Source organism: Phocoena phocoena, chromosome 13 (genome assembly GCF_963924675.1).
Source record: "Phocoena phocoena chromosome 13, mPhoPho1.1, whole genome shotgun sequence".
NCBI lineage: Eukaryota > Metazoa > Chordata > Mammalia > Artiodactyla > Phocoenidae > Phocoena > Phocoena phocoena.
Genome location: NC_089231.1, coordinates 88,942,113 through 88,959,957, shown reverse-complemented (window position 1 = coordinate 88,959,957; position 17,845 = coordinate 88,942,113). Strand labels below are relative to the sequence as shown.

The window sequence follows — 17,845 nt, the reverse complement described above, 5'->3', positions numbered from 1 at the left end:
ATCCTATTAATATTTTATCACATTAATATCATACCAGTGTATACTATGTACTATAATATAACACTATTATAATTGCTACGTTGGCCGACAGTTGAGTTACCAGAAGCCATGTGATTAGACTCTCCTACTGTCCTAAACTCTCATTCCATCCACCTCTTCATGGGTTCTCACTGCCACCTTCACACTAGACTTTCCAAGTAAAACACTGAGATTCAAGTTTGAACGTAAAACTACATGTGAACTTGCTCTCCTTTTGAGTTCTCATTGAGAGCCCCCAATCCTAGACATGGGAGCCCATGATTTTCAGAGAATTCATTTTCAAACTCTAGGAAGGACATGCAGAGCTACACTTCGAGTCGTCCCAGAAGAGCCCGCCAACGACAAGACCGCAGGGCCAGCGGTCCTGGCAGAGACGCCAGCTCCGCCATCTTTTTGTTTGTCCCATTCCCATAGCAAACCTCTCTGATGGTGTCAGTGCGATGTCAGTGGTTTACAGAATTGAAGCCAAGGGTGATGAGTCACGTATTGTTGACTGGGGTCAAAGTCACCCAGATGACCCTCTGCCCTGTGGCACATGCCTCCTGCCCTTGGAGCCGTTGAGCCAGATGAAGACGTACAGAGCACTGGAGGCTCTTGGACCGACTGCTACCCCAGCTCAGATTTTCTGACAACCATTGGCATGTGGATACCAACTCAAAGGGCTTCAAGTTTTTCCTTATCGTGTTTAAACTTTTTTTTTTTTTTTTTTTTTTTTTGCGGTACGCGGGCCTCTCACTGTTGTGGCCTCTCCCGTTGCGGAGCACAGGCTCCGGACGCGCAGGCTCAGCGGCCATGGCTCACGGGCCCAGCCGCTCCGCGGCACATGGGATCTTCCCGGACCGGGGCACGAACCCGCGTCCCCTGCATCGGCAGACGGACTCTCAACCACTGCGCCACCAGGGAAGCCCTAAACTTATTTTTTTTTAACCTATCTCGTTTATTGCTGGAGATGATCTACATATTACAAAGTTACATGGGCAACTCACAGCTCATGATTGAATGAGGCTGTATAAACCCCTAAACCAGACTGTTTGCTTGGCAAAATTAATTTTGGAAGCGAAACCCCCCATAGTTGAAAGAGCAATCAGGTTACATATTGTAAAAAGATCAGGAGGGAGACCTAAATTACCTGAGCTGACTCTCCCCACTGACAGAGAGCTGCCCAATTGCTACTATCCATTCTGCTCTGTACTACATAAGCAAAATCCGAAACATACGGGCTCTGGAGGCTATTAAATAAGATAGTCATTTAGCCATGACTCTTGTGGGTGTGTCTTAGAAGACAGCTTCTAATGATTAAAAAAAAAAATTCCAGCTACAGAAGAAATGCCGATTTTAATGTGTGTAAGAGATCAAATTTTTGATGAGGTGTTTTAAAATCGACTTTAATTTTCCATTCAAAGGGCATGTTTTTCCTCCTCCAAAGAATCCATTTAAAAATCCAAACAAGTTCTATTTGTAGAAACTGCTCATCTTATGTCTGTATTGTTCTGAAAACAAGCAGCTGGTCTGGAAGACCCTGGTCGCTTGAAAGCGTAGAGACACCCCCTAATATACTGCAATCCGTGGTAACTCCTTTAGACCTAATTCGAAGTTGTTATCTTCAATACCCTGGATCTCTGACCCTTTTTCTGGTTATTTGCTTGTTTGCTAGTCAAGATATAGGGAATTCATATAGAACCAACTTGGAATGGCCTTTCAATTCATTGTGGATCCAAACTCGACAGAACGCAGAAGAAACGTGTGCTCACCTACAGTTGCAGAGAAATTTGCGTAGGCAGAGTCATTGGAATATACAAAGGTAGAATTATGGGGAGGAAGTACAGTGAGGTTGTGGGTTCGTAATGCTGGGTAAAACAACAAAAGAAAAAAGCACAATGAATGAGTGACACAAAAACAAATGGAACCGACATATCTCTCAACCCAACACGCATCGACAAGTGTGCCTTTCATCCCGCAAACAGCTTGGATTTTCTCTTCCGACCCCACCTCCCTCTTATTTTTTCAGGGGACATTAGGGCAAGTCCAGCGGCCCCGTTCAGTCCCAAACCTAGGGCGTGATCGCCGCTGTATTTGGTTGCGGTTTGCTGGCTCCCGTTCCCATCCAGATACTTAGTTGAGAGATATGAAATTGAACTCGGCCATAAAATAGCCTTAACAAAAGGATGAACGGTTGTGATGTCACAAGAACTGATGAAACAGCGACACGGCATGAAAACACCCGCGTGTTATTATGACGAATGGACAAAACAACAGAGAATTCAGCGACAAATGACAAAGCAGTGCCTCCATGCAATGACTCCCAACACCGTTCAACTATCCCCAGGAGTAAAACGTGAAGCCTGGAATCAAACCGAAACGTGCGGTCAAGCACGGTAACGTAAAGAATGGATCCAACAGAACAGTGCGGGGAAACCTGCGTCATTCAAGCGTCTGGGGACAAACACCGATAGAGTTCGAGATTTACGGGAAAATAACACTTGGGGTGAACAAACTTCAACCACAGTGTAATTCTATCTGATAATCTATGGCGATGAAATGAGTTGAGGGGGTGAGGAGAGAAATATACGGATCTTTATTGGAGCTCTGTTTGAAGTAATTCCTAAAATAGCGCCTGGGTCCTAAACAAGGAGCTCTTTTGACAATGCAGTTTCCACTTGGAATGATCTCATTTCAAAGGCTTTAAAGTAAAGGCCCTGAGAAAAGAAAATTAGATGATAACAAGGGGAAACCATTTCTTTTAACCTGAGGTAGTCATCACATAACTATCAGAGGGACCTTCCATCCCTATGGTACAGACTATTTCGAGAAAATATGGAGCCCCAGTGGCCCAGTCCAGGTTTTCCTGTGGCCGCCACTGCTGCCTGATACGCAGACAAGCAAGAGGCAATGCAGAATAAGGCAGGGCCTCCGGTGGCCCTACACAGGAGGACAGCGCCCTTCAGGGACCCTGCTCCTTGACTGAGCTCCTCTAAGGGTGCCCGCAGACTTCAGCTGTAATGCTTCTCAATTTGCAAATTAGAAAAAAAAAAAGGTTTTAGAATCTGAGGTGGCAATTTATGGCAGCACGTGAAGTCCCAGGAATAAGGAAAACACCAGTGTGCTGGTGTGGAAAGCATAGTAATCAGCAAGGTGGGGGGGCGCGTTTAATCCATTACAAAGAACCCATATAGACAATCTGAGCGCGTGCCAGGACGGCCGTACATAACTCTCCCGTTATACACATCAGTCGTTGGACATGATCAAGTGGAATAAGGAAATAAAAATTAAAATGTCAAAGCATCCCAAATCACTCAAAACTCAGACTTCAAAAAAGCTTCTTATTGGAATGCAAAAAGTGCTCAGGGCTGTCTGGGGTTTCTCCTTCTCGGAATGTCTGAATTACTTCAGATAGGAACTTTATCTTCCATGGAATTGGGGACCCTTGGAAGCATCTTAGGTGATGTTGGATCTTTTCACAGGAGGGCTTCCAGTGACGTGTAGAGGAGCTGACAGGTAGGTGTGTGGGGGGGGTACCTTTGCTAAGTGAAATCATGACCCCGCAAACAGGGGGGTCAGTCTTCGTTGGCATGACGTTTGGCCCTAGGTTCCAATGGGCCCCCGCTCTGGCAGGCATGTAGATTACCCCATTTGTGCCCACCTAGAAAACGTACATCGGGACTTGTCCAGAGACTGATCCATCATGTACCGCTTAAAGCTGAAAACAACTGCATTTGTTTAAAGGTTGTTGGACGAAATGCACATCTTAATGTTTTGAAGCATAAATTCTGTCCTTCAACCATAAAAACATATAAAAGTTCTAGTAAAATCCCTTGCCATAACAATGATTAGGGGGAAGCTACACAAATGTTTATTCATCTCCGTCATCGAGGCTGACTTCAGAGTGGACGCTCTTTGTTCCCTTGTCCCTCCCAACGGCCCCTGATTCCCTAGGGAAAGTGCATTCCTGGGGCCCTGGTTACTGTCCCCACCCCGTCTACCTCCAGTTGTCTCCTGAAGTTCGTGGATCCCATCCACACTTTCCAACGGCCAGTAATGGGAAGCAGAAGCCAAGACGTCAAACCCTTGGGGGAGAAAAGAAAAAAAATGTTACATCACCATTAGGAAAGAAAGAGCTGGACATAAGGAACCACTTACCACCTCCATCAGGAATTGGGGAAAGGGTAAAAGTGTCAGAGTGACTGTGGGATGTATTCAAAAGGCATTTGAATAGATTCAATACACACTCCCAGTGTTCAAAAAACTCAGTAAATGAGTGTTTTTAGAGAATAAAACATAATAAATAGGAATAGAGAGATACCTTTTAACCAAAGAAAATAAAAGCCACCATGCCTAATGGTGCAACACAAGAAGCACACCCATACGTGTCAGGAAAAAAGACAAGAATGTCCATTATCCCATTATTACTTCCTGCGTTTTAGAAGACATAGCTGATACAGTCAGACAAGAGAAAAAAATGAGGTTGAAGGGCTTCCCTGGTGGCTCAGTGGTTAAGAGTCCGCCTGCTGACGCAGGGGACATGGGTTCGTGCCCCGGTCCGGGAAGATCCCGCGTGCCGTGAAGCGGCTGGGCCCGTGAGCCATGGCCGCTGGGCCTGCGCGTCCGGAGCCCGTGCTCCGCAACGGGAGAGGCCACAGCGGTGAGGGGCCCGTGTACCGCAAAAAAAAAAAAAAAAAATGAGGTTGAAAAAGAGGAGGAAACCAACGCCGATATTGTGCAGACGTTGTGTAAGGTTCTTTACCAAATACTTCGTCGTTTCACTCTGATGATAATCTATAAGATAACTGTACTCTTAGCCTATCTGTTATGACAAGGAAGAAAATGCCCCCTCAGGAGTCACCCAGCCGACTGGTGTCCTCCATACGCATCTCCTGCATTGTCCTGATCTTTCTGTTATCTCTCTGCTTCCACCATCCTAAAAATGAATCCTTTCAAAATTACCTTTATGTTCCTTGTACTTTGCATAGACATCATTGTAGGCAGATATGTTCTTTTTTATTCTGCTCTTCTCACTTAATACCATACAAATTATTTGATTTAACTCTCAGAATCGAGTTTGGGTAATAGTCCCTGGAGAGGCTACACCATCACACATTGAATTGTTCTGCTAACTTGAATCTTCTTTTGGATTATTTCTCTGTGAACAGTTCCCAGAAGTGGAAATAATGGCCCAGATGACTAAATAATAATCAACTGCCTTGAATGTCTGCCAGATTACCAAAAAGATAAAATTAATAAAGTAATCTTTGTGTTGTTCATTGTAAAAGACGTGTTTGTTTTTTTTTTGTTTTTTTTTTTTGCGGTATGTGGGTCTCTCACCGTTGTGGCCTCTCCCGTTGCGGAGCACAGGCTCCGGACGCGCAGGCTCAGCGGCCATGGCTCACGGGCCCAGCCGCCCCGCGGCACGCGGGATCCTCCCGGACCGGGGCACGAACCCGTGTCCCCTGCATCGGCAGGCGGACTCTCAACCACTGCGCCACCAGGGAAGCCCAAAGACGTTTTTTAAGAGGAGATAATATAATCATTATTTTCAAATGATATATGCCTGATAGTGAAAATGAAAAACTATTACAAATAAGAAGAGAATTTGGTAAGTGAAAACCTGTTACAAACAATAAAAGAATTTAGTAAGGAGGCTGATACAAATTAAATATGCAAATGTCAATAGCTCTCCTGTATTCAAATAATAATTCTAACAAACAGAAGAAAGGTTCTCATTTATAAATGCAACCAAGACACTGAAGAACAAAAGAATAAGAACTATACAACATTCTCAGGAAGAAAACAGTAAAATCATGCTAACGCATATGAAAGAACCCTTGAAAAAACGAAGGACTTAACCTATTCTTGATTTTAAAAACCCAAAAATCATAAAAATATCTACTAAAGATGCTCAACTTTGCTAATTATTAGAGAAACGTCAATCAAAACTACAATGAGGTACCACCTCGTACCGGTCAGAATGGCCATCATCAAAAAGCCTATGAAAAATAAATGCTGGAGAGGGTGTGGAGAAAAGGGAACCCTTCTACACTGTTGGTGGGAATGTAAATTGGTGCAGCCACTACGGAAATCAGTATGGAGCTTCCTTAAGAATCTAAAAATAGATTTACCAAATGATCCAGCGATCCCACTCCTGGCCATATATCTGGAGAAAACTGTAATTTGAAAAGATACATGCACCCCAATGTTCATTGCAGCACTATTTACAATGGCCAGGACATGGGAGCAACCTGGGTGTCCATCAACAGATGAATGGATAAAGAAGATGTGATACACACACACACACACACACACACACACACACACACACACACGATGGAATACTACTCAGCCCTAAAAAAGAATGAAATAATGTCATTTGCAGCAACATGGATGGACCTAGAGATTATCCTACTAAGTGAAGTAAGTCAGAAGGAGAAAGACAAATATTGTACGATATTACTTATACGTGGAATCTAAAAAAATGACACAAATGAACTTATCTATGAAACACAAACAGAATCACAGACATAGAGAACAGACTTGTAGTTGCCAAGGGGGAGGGGGAGTGGGGGAGGGATGGAGTGGAGGTTGGGATTAGCAGATGCAAACTATTATACATAGAATGGATAAACAACAAGGTCCTACTGTATATAGCACAGCGAACTATATCCAGTCTCCTGGGATAAACCATAATGGAAAAGAATATAAAACAAGAATGTCTATATGTGTATAACTGAGTCACTTTGCTGTACAGCAGAAACTAACACACACTGTAAAGCAACTCTACTTCAATAAAATAATTTTTTTCAAAATCAGGGCTTCAGCAAGAATTTCTCATCCATACTTAATGTTTTGTTGATCCAGTTTGGTGAGAGAGAGGGGGAGGGAGGGCAGGGTATCAATATTCAAAAAGAAAAGCTAATAAAACCTTTCATTTTTCCTTTTCAGCTTTTATTCCAGATTTCCCCATTCCGTCCCTTCCCTGTCACTTACTCTGTGTGTCGGTAAAGGGAAGCCCTCACCGCTTGAATCTGTGTAGGGCAATACGTGTCCACCGATTTTATTCAACGGAAATCTACACCACACAGAGGAAAATTGGTCCCTGCCAATTTGGGCAGATCTCGGACCCCTCCTGCCTGGCCCATGACACACCAAGCTCATTCCACAGTGGGACCCACCTGCTGTCCCCCCTGCTCTTTTCTCGCTGTGCATAACCGACTCTGTCATTCAAGCCTCTGCCCTCAGGACACCCCCTCCAAGAGGCCTTCCCTGATCACCCCTCATCACCACCACCATCCACTCTTTCTCCCAATGCTTTGTTTTGTCTTCCCGTAGGGCTTACACTATAATTTGAACATTTTTGTTTGTTAGTATATTTGTTTGTTGTCTGCCTCCTATACCAGACTCTTAGCGACTTGAGTGCAGGGAGTTTGTTCTATTTGCACCTTAGCCCCGTGTCTAAAACACAGCCTGGTGTGTGTGTGTATGTGTGCATGTGTGTATGTGTGCATGTGTGTGTATGTGCGTGTGTGCGTGCACATGTGTATGTGTGTGTCAGAAATCTAGGTTTTTGCATTTGAACTCTCCCCCAAATTTTAATGTTAGCAATTAATTCTTTTTTTTTTTTAGCAATTAATTCTTAAAAAAACTATATAGGTGGAATGAATGATGAAATTGCAATAATGAGTAAAGAAAAGAATAAACCTAGAAAGACTATGTGATTCTGATGCCCCCCGATTTCTAAATGCCAAATTTCCATTTGTTCAATAGTGTATAAACATTATTTTTAAAAATTATATCATAAACACTTTTGTGTTTGCACTAGGACGATGAGGAATGAAGTCCCTGCCATGACCCAGTGACTCTGAGGGTCCTTTAGAGACGATACAACACGAGGTTGGTGACGGATGTTAACTAGACTTACTGCGCTGACCGTTGCAGGATACATACAAATACCAAATCATGATGTTGTACCCCTGAAACTCATTATTAATTTTACATGCCAGTTATATCTCAATTAAAAAATAAAAATAAATAAAGGGAACAAACAATTGATTCACACAGGGAAAAAACCCACTACATAACTACGGGAATTATAATTACTATAATCACCTGTGTTAGCCTCCTTGCCATCTAAATGGGGCCAATGAGGTGAGCTGCCCCCATCTCCTGGAAATAGAACCAGCTGCTCTAGGTACCCCAGGGCCAGGAAACTTCTGGATAATGACATGGTTTGTTAAGTCCCCTCATTACAGAAGTTATCCGTAAAAGGCATGTTTATAAACTTTTTTCAAGTGATGGGCAATTTCTTGGCCGTCGCCATCTGTGGATTTAGACTTATCCAACATCACAGCTTCCTAGCACCGTCCTCGGGGCCAGAGCAAGAAGTCGGGCAGCCTGGGGCCAGAGAAAAGGATCCAGGTGTGGGATGGAGTCCCCAGTTTCCCCTCTCTGGGCCTCACCTCCGTCAACTCTCGAATGGGGAGGTGGGCTAGAATAGCCCCTGGTGGTCCTTCCAACAGCATGCTATAGTTTGGCACAAAATGTCAGTCCACAGTCACAAAACACACAAATGCTCGAAACGATTCGAAGTTCTTTTTCAATTACTGATGACGCTAAATATGTATCTATGCGGTAGAGATAAAGACCAGGAAAATATCGAGTTCCCCGGGCTAGTATAGAGAGGCAAGGCAGAAAACGAAGCCAAACCCCCAGCTGGGTGTTAAAATCACACAGGCTGTCTGTCTTCAGGGACTCGGCTCACCAGACAACCAGCAAAGCTTCAACGGACAGTGTGCCATCCAGCCAACAGGTATTCACCGAGCACCTAGTATTTGTAAGGCACAGGGCTGGGTACCATACCGAGAAAACAGGAAACGCTTACTAGTCCTCCTAGAACCTTAGAAAGGAAGCTTTGGTGTGGTTGCCCTTCAGGACACTAGGGGTCCAGCCTCTACTGGGGACCCCGGCTCACCGAGCATCCCGGGCATACCTCCCCCACTGGGCTGACCACGCTGTTCTCATCTCCAACAACCTCTGTATGAGTCTGGCCACCCCCAGCTCCCTCCAAATTTGTGACCTTAGTTACCACTATGTCTTATTAGCGCTGGGACCTCGGGCAGAGCACTTACTCTTGGGCAGCAACGCTTCCTCACCTGGAGGCTGACAAAGCTTCAGAGCACGGGGGGGACTGCCTGGGAGCTACGTAAAAGCACCCAGTACGCCATCATGCTGGCGTTTTTATTTACTGCTTCCTGCTCCTTAGAATACAAGGCTACAATTTATGCAGCCTTTCCCACACGGATGGGCATGCAGGGTGTTTCCAAATTTCTTCCCATTGGGAACAGGGTCTCTGCGTGTTCCCTGTGTGCCTAGGCGGATGCCCTTGGGTGGAAGTCCTGGGAATCAGGTTTCCTCCACTGGGGCTCCCCGCAGGATGCCGCAGGCTTCAGGGGTCAGAAGCAGAAATGCATCAGGCCTCCCAGGTGCTGATGCTGCACGGATGACAGGGGTCAGACTTTTCAGCAGGAAGGGGGTTGAGGAGGAAGAGAAGACAAAATAAAAGGACTGGAGGAGGAGCGAGAGGAAGAAAATAAGGGAGAAAGGATGACAGGAAAGAAAAGGAGAGAGCGGGAGAGAAGGAGGGAAACAGGAAGGAAGGAAGGAAGGGGGGAAGGAGAGGAAGCAATAGGGTTTCGTCCATAGGATATAAAAAAAATAGAGAAAAGCACCTAGATGTTCAGTAAATATCAGCCTTCATTTTTATTCTAAAAAGCAAGGAAGGCGGGAGGAAGAAAAGGAAATAAAGGTTTAAAAATGTGGGGTGACCAAGGGGGAGGGGGGTGGGATGAACTGGGAGATTGGGATTGACATATACACACTGTTGATACTATGTATACAATAGGTAACTAATGAGAACCTACTGTAGGGCACAGGGAAGCTACTCAGTGCTCTGAGGGGAGCTACATGGGAAGGAAATCCAAAAAGGAGGGGCTATGTGTATACACAGAGCTGATTCACTTTGCTGTACCGCAGAAACTAACACAACATTGTAAAGCAACTCTACTCCAATAAAAAGTAATAAAAAAATTTTTAAGTGAAATAAAATTTAAAAGTGGGGTGGGGAGAACAAGAAGAAAGAGAGGTTGCTGGAGACGGGAGGATTCAATGCGGAGGAATCTCTCGCAGCTACAGAGCGCTGCTGACAAGGCAGCTTAAGACCCCAAACGCCATGCACTCTGGCTGTCCACCCAGGCCCCGACGCACATTGCTCCTTCGTAGTAATATTTCTACGATCGTCAGTTTTATTATTATTTCTCTGAGGTAGTTAGTTGACCAAGAAATGTTTTTTCTACCCTAAAGTAGGATGTAAGAGCAGCAGTTTCTCTATGGAACCAAGACTGAGCTCAAGCCACTCCTTGAAGCTAAGGGTCAAGGATGCCAGTGGACGTGGGTGGAACCGGGGGGCCGCAGTGTGGCCAAGGGACCACATGGCAAACACCCTACAGCTTCCCTTCCCACCCTGACTGCGGCCGGGGTCCTAGGGCTGCCTTGTCGCCTTCCTGGCCACACACACATCTCTCCTGGGAAACCAGCGTGAGCTGTCGGCTGTGAGTTAGCGACAGGGCACGAACAGCCTCTGTTTGATGCGATGCTAGATGACCTATTTATCCCCAAATCCTTCTTTCAGCGTTTTGGCTAAGGAAAGGGGAGCCTGTGGAAATTCACCGCCCTCACACCCTTTTCAACAAAAGATTGAACTTAAACATGCGGATGAAAGAGACACGGCAGCCCCTGTACCACTGAGACGGCAGGCGGAGGTGGCAGTGATCGCGGGGTGCTCCAGCACCCACCGCGACGGCCGCGTCACTCCAAAGGGGACAGAGTCCCGCCCATTGTCTACCTTCACCCCGCACGGCTCTGGTGCTCCCACGAGACCGGAGCCTTCTCCTGGGAACTGGCTTCCCACCTGGATGGGGCCGGGGATGCTGCACCCGCCATCTCTGGTGGGTCATGGAGTTGGCAGGGCTGCCCGTGACGATAATTGTGGCCAGAGGCATGCTCACCCACAGCCGGGGTTGTCCTCCGGGCTCCCAAGCGAGGACTTGGGGACGTTAGTGTAGGGTCCCCTCTACCACGCGCATGCCAGCCGAGCAGCAAACGGGAACAAGGGCTGGCAAAGCGAATTCCCGTCACCGTCACGCAGGCCTCCCCCTCTGGGAAGGGGCAAGGGAAGTTTTCATGTCTCCTCTATCCTCCCCAAGGAAAGCCTCAGGGTGGTGCTTCCAGACTGAGGACTCGGGGGGGCAAAGGAAAAGCGGACCCAGCCGGTTGGGCGAGGGGTTTCCTCAGAGGAAATGGAGGAATCAAGCTCCCATCGGAGAGATGGGGACAGGACGGGGTGGTGCGGGGAAGGGGGGCGATGCTCTAAGTCAGCTCCAGTGAATCTGTGCTGGAGACACATGATGTAAGGAAGAGACAGAAGATGCTTCACCGGTGAACACCCCCATGTCCTGAATGCCCCAGAACCAGAAGCATCCGGGCCCGGAGAGACCTGCTTCCCCAAGATGGAGGTGCAGGATGGTGAGTGACCCACGGTGCCAGGACAGCTGGTGGGGCCAGAGGAGCCCAAGAAGGGCCTCTCTCGCCCACAGCCTCAGAGACAAACAAGCGAACTGCTTCCAGACCCCGGGCTGGGCACGGAGAGCAGGTAGTGAGCAGACCGGGAGGGAAGCTGCCTCACTTACCTGGATGGGCTTGTGACCTGGTGTCGGCTCCGTGCACCTGCATACAAAACACCACATTGTAAGACACGCGGGGCACCTCCCGGCGAGTCCCATCTCAGCGAGCACCACCTGGGGACGTTACCTGAAAACCACAGTAAGATAACAGCAGGCAGGAGTGCCAGCAGCAAAGAGGCAGCAGCTTCCTCATAGTTTTTGCGGAGGGAAAACGCGATCCAAGCAGAGTTCCTGAGGGTCTGGGACAAAGTGGCGCCTCTAACTTTCGCTCCCTTGGGAAAGGGACATTTTCCCAGGTTCCGGAAAGAAGAAAACCTTCTGTTTCCCTAGCGTTTGTGAACTGCAGAGAGCTAAGGCAGAGGGGTCGTGAGAGTTAATGGGTGTTTCGTCTTCGTCTCCGGACACAAGGGTCTTCGGTGATCAATAAACACACGGGAGCGATCAGACCGGCTCGGGGACGCAGGGAGGAGACAGGCAGCTTCCGATCACAGCTCCCGAGAAGCAATCCAGGGCTGCGGCTGCAGTGCCGAAGCTCGGGGGTGATCGTGGGTCCCTCGCGGTTTTCTGTTTCTGTCAAGAGTCTTCAGTGGTATCCACCCAGGTTCGGAGCTGGAAGTTTCTTTTTCCTGGAAGTGGGAGGAATTGTGTCTGGAGCTCCCTCGGGCTCCTGGGCTGGTGCGTTGCTGCCCGACTCCTTCTGGTGTGACTCAGGCTTACACCTCGTCCGTCTGTCTGTCCCCCAGCGCTTGGGGTGGAGAGAGTGAGGGATGTAAGGCTCTCTCCTCAAACTTTGTTCTGTTCTGCTTCTCTATTTATGTCCCGCGGCTGCTGTGTCCTTCCTGGGTCCTAACACCAGCCTGTTACGCACCACTGGGAATTGCCTTCAGGATCTGAGATTCAGAAGCAGAGCAGGCAGGCACGGGGTGCATACATACGTCAGCTACCTTCCGCCAGCGCCTCAGAGCCAGCGTCAATATGCATAAGTAGAAGATGTACAGCACGCCGTAAACTCTGTTTAGAGCGGAGCCTCGCACGCCCCGAGAGAAGGAAGGTGATTTAGGGGTGGAGGAAGAAAATACACCGCACCCTCTGCCCTCTGAGAGATGCCGGCCACGTTTTCTCTTTAACCCTTTCAGAGACGGATGAAACTATTTACAAGGTGCCCTGAGCAATCACACCAATCCCCACAGCCCACCACAGCATCCAGGGTAGTGTTCTCAAGGTCACGGGGCCCCAGCTCCCGTGCCGTGGATGGGTCCTGGTCCATGGCCTGTTAGGAGCCAGGCCGCACAGCAGGAGGGGAGCGGCAGGCGAGCGAGGCTTCATCTGCCGCTCCCCATCGCTCGCGTTATCGCCTGAACATTCCCCCCACCCTCTCCACCTCACCCCTAGCCCCCCATCCCACCTCCCCCGGTCTGTGGAAAAATTGTCTTCCACGAAACCGGTCCCTGGCGCCAAAAAGGTTGGGGACCGCTGCCCAAGGTGATAGCAAAGTGTCAGGCCCTTAGCCAGCCTCCGCCCACTTTACTAGAGACCAAAACTTTATACTGCATACATGTCCACACACACACACACACACACACACACACACAATTATAATCACTGCTATAATGTGCTATGTGATTTAAATAACACTTACCTCACTGTACCATCTCCAGTGCTTACTGGCTGTGTGCTCTTAGGCAAGTTACTGAACCTCTCTGTTTCATATTCCTCATCTGTGAAATGGAGGTAATAGTTTCCGCTCCATAGAGTTGTAACAAGAAATGAGATGATACATACAAGGCTCTCAAAGCAGCGCTTGGAAAATACATAGCACTCCATAAATGCTAGCCATTTTTTGCAAAGAAAAAATGTCACTCAATAAATGTTAGCTGTGATTATTATTATTATAAAGTAGAAAATAACACCCACTAAATGTTACCTAATATTACTAGCTCCTTTGTCCTGACACTAAGTGGGAACAGAGCCCTGAATCCAAATACTTCCTAAAGAGGATAAGAAAATGCCCTCCAGTTCCCATGGGGGAGAAAAAAATGTGATGTCAAAACCGTGAAGTGATTACTTTTAATTTGTGCCTGCAGCCCACAACCTCCCAGATGATCTGATAGGCTGAACCAGGCTGCACAGCTTCAGCAGGGCTCCAGAAAGTCATGTGCACGTTTCTCTATCTCTTTGCTGCTTGAAAAAATGGTGAATTCCACTGTGGTAATTGCCACCTTTATCCTGTCGCCTGGGCTGATCGCCTAAGGGGGAAAGTAATTTACAACTTTTATCCCCAGGCCATTTCACCAGTTTTCTGTCCCTCCTGTTGCCTGCCTCCAGAGGAAAGAGAAAGATGCACGAGGAGGGACAGCAGAGCAGATTTTTCTTAGTCCAGGTCTTAATTTACCAAGAATTAGACAGATTGCTACTTAAATGGACCTCTCCCATCACCGAGACCGAACCATCCTGGTTTGTTCCTTTTTTAACCGTAAAAGTCACCATCAACCTAGAGATTGTCATACTGAGTGAAGTAAGTCAGACAGAGAGAGACAAATATATGATCTCGCTTATATGCGGAATCTAAAAGAAGGGTATAAATGAACTTATTTACAAAACAGAAACAGTCATGGTTACCAGGGGGGAAAGGTGCGCGGGGAGGGATAGATTGGGAGATTGGGACTGACACACACACACACACTACTACATATAACATAGATAACTAATAGGGACCTACTGTAGAGCACAGGGAGCTCTACTCAGTACTCTGAAATGGCCTATATGGGAAAAGAATCTAAAAAAGAGAGGATAGATGTATATGCATGACAGATTCACTTTGCTGGACAGCAGAAGCTAACACAACATTGTAAATCAACTCTACTCCAATAAAAATTTTTTTTAAAAAATCACCATCAGATAATGGGAGGCATCCCAATACAATAACAGTAATAAAAACTGGATAGAGGGACTTCCCTGGTAGCGCAATGGGTGAGACCCAGCGCTCCCAGTGCAGGGGGCCCGGGTTCAATCCCTGGTCAGGGAACTAGATCCCACATGCATTCCACAACCAAGGGTGCACGTGCCATTACTAAGGAGCCCGCATGCTGCAACTAAGGAGGCCACGTGCTGCAACTAAGAGCCGGTGCAACCAAATATATAAAATAAATAAATAAATATTTTTTTTTAAAAAAAGGATAGAAATCAAATTCAGCAGAACCTGCCCTCACTCACCATGGACTTACTTTTGCTCTCCATGCCAGACGGCAGGTCTGTGCTGACTCACGTCATTTACCTTTCTCACGTCCTGTTCAGGTGTTGAGATGAGCCCACCTCCGTGTAAGGCAGCCTTTCCCACCGTGGGGACATTTTGGAAATGGTGCTGATGGGGTGTGGGTCTGGGAACCCATTGCTGTGGATCCCTCTGTGGGCCTCCCCTCATCACCTCCTTCAGGCCATCCCGAATACCCTCTTGACACTGAAACATCCCCTTCCTAAAGCCCTTTCTTTCCTGTTATGTTTTTCTCAATGTCATTTACCACTATCTGACACCCCCTACATCTTAAATATTTATTTCATTCATTGATCTCTCCCCACCAAAACATAAGCCCCATAAGAGCACGTAAATTTTTCTGTCTTGTTCTCTCACCTCCTAGAACAGGGCTTAGTACTTAGTAGATATTCAGTATTCAATTATCCAACAATGATTTGAATGAGTGTATGTGTGTTTAACAAGGGATGCAAAAAAATGTTATGGTTTGGTAAAAGTGTATCAGGTTTGTACTGAGGTAGATGTTAATTAAGTATTTTAAATGGGACCTTAATATCACTTATATGTGGAATCTAAAATATATAAAAATACTCTCATACTCAGAGAGTAGAATGGTGGTTGCCAGGGGGAGGAGGAGGGGGAAATGGGGAGAGGCTGATAAAAGGGTACAAACTTTCAGTTATAAGATGAATAGGTCTGAGAAAGAAAAATATCATATGATATCACTTATATGTGGAATCTAAAAAAAATGGTACAAATGAACTTATTTACAAAACTGAAACAGAATCACAGATATAAGAAACAAACATGATTACCAAGGGGGAAATGGGGAGGGATAAACTGGGAGATTGGGATTGACATATACACACTACTATATATAAAATAGATAACTAATAAGGACTTACTGTATAGCACAGGAAACCCTACTCAATACTCTGAAACGGCCTATATGGGAAAAGAATCTAAAAAGAGTGGATATATGTATGTGTATAAGTGATTCACTTTGTTGTACAGCAGAAACTAATACAACATTGTAAATCAACTATAATTTTTTTTTTTTTTTTTGGTACACGGGCCTCTCACTATTGTGGCCTCTCCTGTTGCGGAGCACAGGCTCCGGACGCGCAGGCTCAGCAGCCATGGCTCACGGGCGCAGCCGCTCCATGGCATGTGGGATCTTCCCGGACCGGGGCACGAACCCGTGTCCCCTGCATCGGCAGGCGGACTCTCAACCACTGCGCCACCAGGGAAGCCCAATCAACTATAATTAAAAAAATTTTTTTTCAGAAGATGAAGTGGGGACTTCCCTGGTGGTACAGTGGATAAGACTCCATGCTCCCAATGTAGGAGGCCTGGGTCTGATCCCTGGTCAGGGAACTAAATCCCACATGCATGCCACAACTAAGACTTCGCATGCTACAACTAAGGAGCCCGCCTGCTGCAACTAAGACCCAGGGCAACCAAATAAATAAATTTAAAAAAAAAAAAAAAAGATGAAGGGACTTCCTTGGTGGTCCAGTTGGTAAGACTCCATGCTCCCAAGGCAGGGGGCCTGGGTTCGATCCCTGGTTGGGGAACTAGATCCCACATGGACGCTGTGACGAAGATCCCACGTGCTGCAACTAAGACCCAGTGTAGCCTAAATAAATCTTTTTTAAAAAACAAAAGGTAAATAAAATGAAGTGAAAAGATGAATAGGTCCGAGGATCTATGTATAACATAGTGACTATAATGGGTCACTGCACCGGGTCGTGTAATTGAAATTTGCAATTTCAACAGAGTAACAGAGTAGAATTTGTGTTCTCACCAAAAAAAAACAAAAAACAAAGAGATAAATATGTGAGGTGAGAGGTGACGGATGTGTTAATTAGCTCTGCTGTGGGGATCCTTTCACAGTGTATATATATGTATATCAAATCATCACGTTGCACACCTTAAATATATTACAATTTTGTCAGTTATACCGTGATAAAGCTGAAAAAAATAAAAATAAAAGGAACCTTAAATTCCAATTAGGCTCTATTCAATAAAGTTTTACAGGGATGAAGCAAAGTGTGAAGCCAGCTGAAGACGGGGGCGTAAGTGGATTATTCACCCGCAACTGGATACGTGTCCTGCGGCCGAGCAGGACAGCCTGGACCTCAGGAAGAGCGCGGTAGAGCCTCCCAGGTGCTCGGAGCGCCGGCCAGGCTGTGAGGACGCTGAGTTCTTAGCGCCCGATTCTCATCTCGCCCAGCTACACCTCCCTAGATGCCACACATCCCTCAACAAACCATCGGCGCAGACCCCCGCTTGCCCCTGCTGTGGACACAAGCGTGGGGGTTTCCTCTGCAGGGTGTTTCCTACACCAGCCACGTGCTTCCGTCCGGTGGGCAGATGGTCACGGGGCGGGCGGGACCCCTGCAGCACCTCGGCGCTCCCCGGGCCTGCAATTGACCAGAGGGGTCATGCGTCCTCCTCGGCTCCAATCAGCGTCTTCCCGGGGCTAATATACCCGCCCTGGAAGAGAGGAGGCTCCCCTCCCGCCATGGCGCTGCTGACCCCCAAAGATCTTAACTTAAGGCTGCTCATGGCCACTTTGCCTCTACAAAGAGTAGAAAGAGCGGACAACTGAGCTAAGAGATTCGATGGTGTCTGCTGAGCTCCCGGACCTGAGATACAGCGGCAGTTTTCGCGGAGAGGCACCAATCAACTCCTGTTTCCCCGGAGTAAGTCTGAGCTTAGTTTCTGCCCCTTGCCATCGGAGGTCTGGTGAATGGGATGAATTTGAGAAGCTGCAGTCGTTTGTCATTCAGTGCCTGTGTAGGCGCAGGAGGCAGCAAAGGCAGAG

The 17,845-nt window shown here is 46.9% G+C and overlaps 1 protein-coding gene across 2 annotated transcripts in view; it reads right to left on the bottom strand.

The window, feature by feature from the left end:
• The window catches only part of ADGRD1 (adhesion G protein-coupled receptor D1), a 139,752-nt gene extending 127,794 nt beyond the window's left edge, over positions 1-11,958 (bottom strand). The window contains exons 1-4 of one of the 2 annotated variants that reach the window (XM_065889968.1): positions 11,893-11,958; positions 11,772-11,808; positions 4,020-4,103; positions 1,791-1,886 (exon numbers count right to left, since the gene is read on the bottom strand). In XM_065889968.1, coding sequence (XP_065746040.1) covers positions 1,791-1,886; positions 4,020-4,103; positions 11,772-11,808; positions 11,893-11,958 — 283 coding nt within the window. The remainder of the gene's footprint in view (positions 1-1,790; positions 1,887-4,019; positions 4,104-11,771; positions 11,809-11,892) is intronic. The other variant, XM_065889969.1, reaches the window with a different exon arrangement.
• Between the last annotated feature and the right edge of the window lie 5,887 nt (positions 11,959-17,845).